The following is a 10000-nucleotide window of genomic DNA, read 5'->3' on the forward strand; positions in this document are numbered from 1 at the left end:
TTGACTTACAAGACCAATGAAATATCTCAGAGACAGGATGAAAATTTCTTTCGAACGTTTTCAACTTTCTGCCGATAGAATTTCTAACGGGATTAGAGCTAATTTTCCGATCGGAGATAAAGGAACGATGTTTGCCTAGCGCAGTTTCCTCTCTGGAAAAGGATTTCATGCCTTCATGAATAAGGCATAACATCAACCGAAGGCGAAAGCACTTATGACAGATTGCAAGCTATGCACGATGATTCGAAACGTCCGATTCGATATCTCAAACGGCTGAAAGGGTGAGTGTAGAAACTGTTAGGTTGCCAGGTCAGTCGTGCTGAATGAGGACTGATTAGAATTTAAGATATGTGGGTCAGTCGGATGTGGTCGATAATATCACCAGAGGGATATTTCCAAATGCTTTGCTCAAAAAAAAAAAAAAAAAAAAGAAAAAGAAAAAAGAAAAAAACAAAAAACGGAAAGACGGGATCCTTTAATCTAGACTTCTTTTTTAGAGAGAGAAAAAAAGAAATATATATATATATATATATATATATATATATATATATATATATATATAAAGAAAAAGAGAGAGACAGATAGAAAGTATCCGATTGAAAATCACGAAAGTTCTTCGCGCCATTACACGTTAATTTCAATTATAAGTATTTCAATGAAATTTATTAGACGTACCTTTCCCAGTGATAAAATAATTTATGTACACGTAACGTTCATTTAATATTTTATTATAATACATTATAATAACCTTTTGTGTCATAAATTTGAGAAAATCGTGGGACAGACAGAAGAGTAAATGGACCCCTTTAACGGACAATTACATGACATTTCTGGGAAACATTTCAACTACTTGGATTTGCGAGATTTACGTAACAACCCATCACGTTATTCAACTAATTCCACAAATTACCGTTGATTAATGAGAAACGCACATTCGTTACAATATCGTCTGTTAATTTTAATAGAAATATAAACACACGTAAATATATGCGCCCTACTTTTATTATATTCAAATCCAATTTAAAAATTTTGTATTTTACGAAATACATAAAGTATATATAATTCGTTACATTCTTTATATAAATAAAATAATGAAAATATATTATTCATAATTAATTCATTCATCAGTAATGATTAATAATTTATAAAATATAATAAAATATTTTTGTACAATTTTTATAGAATTATCAGATCGAACAATAACTCAAACACCTAATGCAAAACATTTAAAATCAAATGTTATCTCTATCTTTGAAAATAGATTAAACGTTAGACATATTACATTAGCAAACAGACATTTTAACAAATCTTTACGTTTTAATCGAAAATTATCATAATAATAATAATTATTATTATTATTGAAATTTTCTAAGTAATTAAAATGACTTATTAAATGAATAAAAATATTATTGTTCTTATTGAAGATTATTACCTCTATCGTAAATTCAGATACAAAGTACCCAACATATATATATATATATATATATATATATATATATATATATATATACACACATACACATATATATTTAGAATCGAATGTTATCTCGTCTGGGAAATAGATCACAGGTGAAGATGGATGCATTAGATAGATACATTAGCAAACAAGTATCCTAGCAAAGTTACCAACTGGGATATCCTAACATGTCCTTACCGAATATATACCGACCGTAAACCTCTAAGTCTAGGATAGACTAGCTATCTAGTATATCGGCCGTACGCAGCCTAGCCACGATAGGAGAACAAAGTGATCCTCTACCATTTGTATTCGACTACTATACCTTTGTCCGTTGAGATAAGTCTTTGGCTTAGAATAGGCCATTTCACTTTTCAACGAACGACCCATTATAGCATTTGATACATCTCTTGAAATTAATTTCTATAGCAAAAGACGTCAGCAATAATTCTTCTCCCGTTTCTTTAGAATCTTACAGATTTAACTTGATTCTTATAAAGATATATCTATATCATGAGAGATTTCAAATTTAAAATAAAGAAAGAGAAAGAGAGAGAGAGAGAGAGAGAGAGAGAGAGAGAGAATGATTATAAAAGAAGCAATTAATTCTCGATTAATCACATACAATCAATATTAATTCTAATTGTGTACATCTCAAAGATAATTTCAAGTTGTGTACTTTGGAATGCGCTACACCCCAGGCACTTTAAACAGCTGTCATTTTGTACAGTGTCAATAATTTTGACTACAAAAAAAATACTGTATATTCTTTGAAGTCTTGAAAATAATTATCAGTAGATTTGAAAACGCATTTCCAATTCTGTCATCATAAAAAAAAAAAAAAGAAAAAAAAATTCATGAATCATACAACGTACAAATTGTTTTAATTAAGCTTAAAATTGATCCTTGTTGTGTCCTATTCTACAGATATAACTGAGATAATATAATCGAACGACAATATCTCAATATTTATTTAATTTAATTCTTTTTTTGTTATTACAAATTTTTAACAATTACTTCATATTTGCAAATTTTTCATGGATTTTATATTTTTTCTTTTCTTTTCTTTTCTTTTCTATTTTAAAAATATAAATTATATTTACAATTAATATAGATTCAAATAATATCGTAACTTCGATGAAATTATAAATCGTTCGTAAGATATCATCGATAATTGTGTATATTTAATCGATTATGGGAAATAAGTATATAGTTAAATATTAGGTTTGACTGATCGGTCGTCTTGTTTCAGGATGTGCCCCCAACCTTCCATCGACCCCAGTCCAGACTGGGATACGAGGAATGTCCACAATCTCGCGTGGGATATACCTCGGATTCCAGGTGTGCCAGTGGACTTGGGTACGATGACACGGGCGGGGGTTACCTGGATCAGACTGACCCAAGGATGTATTGCACCGGCGGTTATTGCATGGGGGATACGATGATGGCCACTAGCAGAGGTGTCTGCGGCGAGGAAGTTGAACTTGACATGCGGAGGCATATTCAAGCTTGTGCCTGCACCTGTAATCATATGGGATACGGAAATTACATGGACTATCAGGTAAAAAAAAAAAAATCAATATCATTTATTTTATATACCTGTACATATATATATATATATATGTATACACATGTATGTATGTGTATAACGTTATACGAATCATTAAAATTCTCATGATATTTCGAATTGTCGTTGGAATGGAGAAAGACATTTTTTTTTTTATTGTCACTCGTCTAATTAAGGAATTATTATTTTTTTTATTTTTATTTTTATTTTTATTTTTATTTTATTATTATCATTTTTTTTTTAGTATCGATTAATATTATTGAATAAAAAAATAACTTTCTTTTTTATTTTTTTTTATAACATTTATACTATATATTTGGATTAATAATGCAATAATAATTAAGTTATGTGACCAGTTATATATATATATATATATACATCGTGATGTATTTTTTTTTTTTTTTTTTAGAACTACGAAATAGAATACGACGAATAATTTAATAATTAAAAATGTAGGTGTAATTCTTTTTTTTTTCTTTTTCTTTCTTTTTTTTTTTTCATTTATTAGTGATAATGGCTGTCACGTCAAGGAGTTTAGATTTATGAAAGATTTACTAAAGACAATTTATTATTAAAAAATATTATTTCTGAAAGATGTGACGATTAAAATGGCTTATTTTGTTCACTTTGTTTAGACAAGGTTTAACGTAGGACGTAATAAAAAATATACATGTGTCAGTGATTAGAGAGAGTATTCGAGTTAGCGTTTATTGAGAAAGCTTAATATTTATTAATGATTGAGAAAAATCAAGGCGAGAGGAGAATGAAAAAATAAATTTTTCGAATTTTCTTTTACCAACATTCGAAAATGAGAACAAATTATTGTAATGATATAACGATAAGAATATAATAATATCTTTAGGAATTCGAAACAAAAATAAATTGTAATGACATAATAATCTTGATATACATATACATCCTCTATATTTACTAAGGTACAATGTCTCTGGTTTGAAAGTTAAGGAGAGTTAGATTAATTGAAATTGTCATTGACACTTAACTTACAATTTGAACTTGCGAGTTGAAACTCGCAAATGACCGCATAGATTAATTCCTCATAATAGACTAAATAGCAAGGGTTGCGTCAGGGTTAAGATATTCTATTGATTCTCGATGATCGAGAAGGAAGGGGATCAAGGTATGGGATAGGGTGAATGAATGTGGTCGCTTGATCGTCAAGATGTTAAATTACGTTCGATCCTTTGTCTCCTACACATACTGACGGTGATGAAAATGTTTTATCAAAAGAAATTTTTAGGTATAACTTTATTTGAACTGGATTGATATTTTTCTTACGATATACAATTTACTTTTTAGTTCAGATTCTTCTTGGCTATTCTCTCTCTCTCTCTCTCTCTCTATTTCTCTGTTTTTCTACTTCGTCTAAGACATAGACACGTGTGTATCCTGTCCTTGAATTATTTCTACTATAATCAGTGACATCAGCATTGTCATGTGCGTCTTATCAAAACACAATACCTGTGTTTACCGTCGATATTAATGGATATATGGTGATTGATAATAAGTGAAAGATCTATGTAAATAGCTCTATGGATCTCGATTTCGTATTACGATGATATCAATTTATTCGAACGATCTAAAAATGTTATTAGTAAATAGAAAAGCTATACGTATGTTTTATGATACATGATAAATCTCAAAGTTTGAATAATAATAAATCTCGTATTTCGAAGTAAATGATAAATCTTGAATTTTGAAATATTTAATGATCTAAGGGGTTTTTGTTTTTTTTTTTATAATGAGACATCACAATGAATCGAGAATCTAATCGATGAATCTCTCGCGATATTGATGATTAATGAAATAATGAGAATTTTTCGTTGCACTCCGATAATTGTTTTATTATTTATTATCCTATCGAGTAAATATAATATCGACGTAAGTATTACGATATGATATGAATAAAAATCAATTACTTTTCTTGCGTTCTTTCTCTACTTTTTTTCTTTCTTTCTTTCTTTTTCTTTTTTTTTCTTTCTTTTTTTTCTTTCTCCTTTTCGTTTACTTACAAATTTTCCCCGGTGTATGCTTGCTGAACTCTGACGAAATGAATTTCCATTTAATTTTATTTTATCGTTCGGTGAGCCTGGATGGATTAGTCAGGATGAAAAGCATTTCTTCGATGTGCTAAAAGGAGAAACAATGTTTTTCTAAACTCTGTCTGGCACAAACGATGCTAGAGTTTAAAATTTTCAACGTATGCAAAGTTCTTTGTACGATAGTTTGTAAGGCCTTGTCTTTGAAAGTGTACACAAGGGAACCTATATGAAGAGAAGGAAAGAAAAAGAGAAAGAGAGAGAGAGAGAGAGAGGGGGGAGAGGGAGGAGGAGAGGGAGAAAGAGAGACGTTTCTAACCGTGAGCTCCTTAAAAGTTCTATGGGGAATATAAAACGTCTACTTCCAACAAGCTGTCCTGTCCTCCCGTGAAAAAAAAAGAGAAAAAAAAAACGAGAAGAAAGAGGGGAAAAAAAAAAGGAGAACGAACAAAACTTACGGTCCGATCTGTACAGCTGATAACGTTTCATAATAAAACTATCCTTTTAATATATAAGCAATTTTAAAAATCTACCTAATAAGTATTCTCATATTGATCGGTCGGCGCATTAACGCTAACTCATAATCCAGCTTTTACATTCACACGAATACAGATGATACTTACACAAAAGCACGTACGTGGAAAGCATATATATATATATATATATGTACGTGTGGGAAGTAATAAATAATTAACATCTGTTGAGTATCCTTGTTAGTTTTCGAGATTTGCTTTGCATACGTCGTATATTATAATATTTTATCGTACCTAAAATCAAAGAAATTATTATTAAGTTTATGACGTTAAATGAATGTGACATTTTTTTTTTAATAATGACGTTTAATAATAATATTAATAATAATGATAATAATAATAATAATAATAGATTTAACATTTATAAACTAAAAGTTACTTGTTAAATTATGATTATAAAATTTGTCAAATATTAAATTTCTTTCAAGATATATAAGAATAATGATTTTCAATTAATCTTCAAAAGACATTTGTATTAATTAAATGATATTTAATTTGAAATTATTACCATTGATAAGTAAAAGTTTATGACGTTAAATGAATCTGACATTTTTTAATAATGAAGTATAACAACAATGACTAATAATAATAATAATAATAATAATAATAATAATAATAATAATAATAATAATAATAATAATAAATTTAACTCTTGTAGATTAAAAGTCATATGTTACTAATGCTACGATTATAAAATTTGTCTAAGATAAAATTTCGACAAATATAAAAATCGATCTTGAATAAATCCACAAAAGTAATAGTCGTTAATTAATTGAACGATATTTCGATATGAAAAAAGTGACGAAAGGAAGAAAAAAAAAAAAACAGAATTTGTTATCCTCACGTTTGGTCTATTATTGTTTCTGACTGTGATATAAATGAACGATCGAAAGAATCGTGAAAGGAAATTCGTGCAGGTTGACCTTTTGCCCGCGACTGATACCCACGTTTTATATGAAATGTCATTGCTAATCCAAGTAAGAGATATATATCAGTGACGTTCACTGCTGGCCGATTAGCCTTTATTTTTCACGGTCATGATACTAAAAGAGAAGAGACACAGTTGGTCGATCCTGTCACTCGAGACGTCGTAAAAATAACGAACGAACCTTCCCGATATTCCAAGAAAGAAATTATCAAATTTAGAGTTCACCGAATAATCTTATAATCTATATTTTCAATTAATGTCGCGCTAAGCGACTATATCCAGCTCATTAATCGATTAATATCGTTGTACTTGCATTACGGAATTCATATACATAGTGAATATATTTATGCGATAAAATCGATAAAGTTCAACGATGAAAATGTTCGATGGAGAAACGATGCGTAATTTTTTTGCATATCTTTTTCTTATTTTACGAATAAAAGTGGGAGAGGGCGGAGTGAGGGGAGGAGAGGAAAGAGAAAAGAAAATAAAACGAAACAGGGTGGGGGCGGGGGGAGGGTTAAGTCGGAAAAGAACAAAAATAAAAAAGTTCAGAAGCGAAGTTCGTGTATCTGTAAAGAGACAAAATAAAAAAGTTGGATCGTTTGGACCTAACAACTTGATCCTTACCAATTTACATATAAAAATAGAAATGCGAAAGCCACCATACACTCTAAAAACACATGTACTCGAGTAATAGAAAAGAGAAAGACAAGAGAACTTATATATGTATATAAACAACTGCACACGGTAAGTATCTACAAACTTACACTTAGAGACGAAAGTTGTACGAATCACCGGGTGTTATGGCCCCGTTTGAACCTTTACCTAGCTAGATACCTATGTATCAAAAAAAAAAAAAAAAAAAAAGAAAAAAGGACAAAAATTCATTTTGAAATGGCGCTGGCTACACGTTACCGATATACGGCACTAACCTCAGACCCGTGTTCTGGTTCGACCGCACTGGTGATTCTGGAACGTTGCCAGAGAGTTCCAAAACGATCGTAAGAGCCTCGCTGCAAAAGAGAAAAAAAAAAAAGGAGAAAGTAAAAAAAAAGAAAAAAAAAAAGAAAAAAAAAACCAGCACGCGCGTATCTATCATCGTAATACCTGTCAGAAGGACTATCATGGATGCGCACGTGCGTATCCACGAAGGTACGTGATACTCGTACTGCGCATAGTTCCCTTTATGTCCTTACACAGAAACATAGATCCATGCACACATATGCACATATGCGCACACGCGCTCGCACACGCACACATACACACACACACACACACATATATATATATATATATACAGACAGGCGAACGGCACATATCAACGAAAGTATGGGAGTTGGATACATTTTTGGTTACGTGCTTACCAACCTACCTGTGCTACTCTATGTCTAGCCTTCTTTTGCGTGTGAGCACGAGCACGATTGGAGAACGGATGAAAAGTGTAACCGCAGCCGAGCAAAACTTTTCGAAAAGCATTGTTGCCCAGGTATCCAGGCATCCATTTTTGGATGCAGCTGTTCCTCTGGAACGTGGATAGACGGATTCTGGCGGGGCTAGGAGAATAAAGGCTGAAAGAGAGACAGAGAGAGAAGGAGAGAGAGAGAGAGAGAGAGAGAGAGAAGGAGAGAGAGAGAAGGAGAGAGAGAGAAGGAGAGAGAGAGAGAGAGAGAGAAAGAGAAAGAGAGAGGAGAACGGTCGTTTCTACTGCAGTGCACCAAGTCAACTTTACGAATACATATCCTCCATCCTCCGTACCACCCACCACTCTCCTCTCTCCGTCCTTTATCTCTCCTTCTCTCTCTCTCTCTCTCTCTCTCTTTTTCTTTCTCTCTTTTTCTCTCCCTACCTACCTATCTACCTACCCATCCCCTTTTCCATACTCTCCTTTCTATCTTTCTCTTTCATTGATTCTGTATATTGTTGTTTCGTCGAAATATCCTTTATTTGTTGCGGCAAATTTATTAGGTGCATTTTTATTTATTTTTTTTTTCTTTTTTTTTTTTGATTTATTTATTTATTTATTTATTTATTTTTCCTGACAATCTAATTTGTCAGCCTTTCGGTTGAATAAGACTAATTAAGTAAATTAAATTACGTGATAGCGCGTGATACAGGATGAATAATTCATTGTTATTAAATTGAAAATTTGATTGTTCATTAGCCTCGAATGATATAATATCGTCGAATCATTTATATGGAACAGAATTTATGTAAATAGTTTTTCTTCACTGGTTAAACATTTTTTCAACGATCGTTTAATGATCGTTTATTAAAATCGATCATAGGTATTTATTTCGTGTCACACTTCTTCAGATTATGCGTATCACGTTTTCATGTTTTATCATTGATTTCGAAATGCGAGAATGATGTAAAAGAATGAAATTGAAATGGAATTTATAGATGTAATAGCCGTGTTGTTTTGCATGAACGTACAGATGAAATATGAGAGAGAGAAAGAGAGAGAGAGAGAGAGAGAGAGAAAGAAAGTAATAGATAGATAGGTAGATGAATAAATAGATATATTTTAAGGGGAGGAATACGTGGATTATTTTATTATTACGCATTCATTTATGCAGAATTTTTTTGTGGTGAATTTATATCATATATATTTTAATACATTATATAATAATAGAGCTATATATAACTTCCTAATATATATTATATATTATATATATATATATATATATATATATATCAGAAATGTTAAATACAATTTTTTATTAAAAATTTCTAATTAACGACATCGAATGAAATTTCACGAACAAAAATGAATTAATATTCTATTTTTACTTTTTTCCTGCAATTAAATCGATCGATATTTAGTTATATAATATCATAAAAAGTTACGAAAGTTGTACATAATTATATGCAAATTAATATATCTTACGATGATATATAATTGATACAAAAATCATTTATTATCGTGGTAATGTCCTGCAATCGAATAAAGAGCAATATTTTTTTTTCTTTTTTTTGTTTTGTTTTTTTTTTTTTTTTTCTTCTTTCTTGTAAAACGAATCAATGCATTTAGGTATTACTACAATTGAAACGTTTCAATGCTCGTATACTCGCAAACACATTATAATACACTCGCCGCAACGCAAAAGCACGCAATTTCTCTCGTCACGTGTTTCTAGTATTTGCAGTGGCACGTTAAAGTCAAGAGAGGAGAATTATAATACGGTGGAAGCAATTGTTCGTTTGCACAAGCTACGGATGCAGTGAAACAGAGAGAAAGAGAGAGAGAGAGAGAGAGAGAGAGAGAGAGAGAGAGAGAGAAAGAAAGAAAGAGAAGGAGGATATTTGCCTATCGTCGACGTTACTATCCGCGTTAAGTCACAAGCTCGAAAGGGTTGCAAGCGACGTCGTCGTTGGGAACTTTGACTCTCTCATTCGTTGTCGGGCGTCCATGGGAATAAAACTTGCATGCACTATGCAAGTGCGACGTTTCGGTGC

General features: G+C 31.1%; 1 protein-coding gene and 1 long non-coding RNA gene across 4 annotated transcripts in view; one reads left to right on the plus strand and one right to left on the minus strand.

Annotated features, from left to right (window-relative positions):
* The window catches only part of LOC118442035 (dipeptidase 1), a 58644-nt gene that overhangs the window by 7679 nt on the left and 40965 nt on the right, over positions 1-10000 (plus strand). For all 3 annotated transcript variants that reach the window (XR_014983093.1, XM_085661879.1, XM_035867180.2), the window contains exon 2: positions 2709-3017. Coding sequence is in view for 2 of the 3 variants with exons in the window: in XM_085661879.1 (XP_085518005.1) it covers positions 2709-3017 (309 nt within the window). In the remaining variant the exon portion in view is untranslated. The remainder of the gene's footprint in view (positions 1-2708; positions 3018-10000) is intronic.
* Positions 2792-8086, minus strand: LOC146872492 (uncharacterized). Its single transcript, XR_014983094.1, has 5 exons — positions 7917-8086; positions 7477-7557; positions 5704-5847; positions 5054-5171; positions 2792-2977 (listed from the first exon to the last, which is right to left on the minus strand). It is a non-coding gene; the product is annotated as an uncharacterized LOC146872492 (long non-coding RNA).

This window comes from Vespa mandarinia, chromosome 16, assembly GCF_050613455.1.
Source record: "Vespa mandarinia isolate Hongniang chromosome 16, ASM5061345v1, whole genome shotgun sequence".
Taxonomy (NCBI): domain Eukaryota; kingdom Metazoa; phylum Arthropoda; class Insecta; order Hymenoptera; family Vespidae; genus Vespa; species Vespa mandarinia.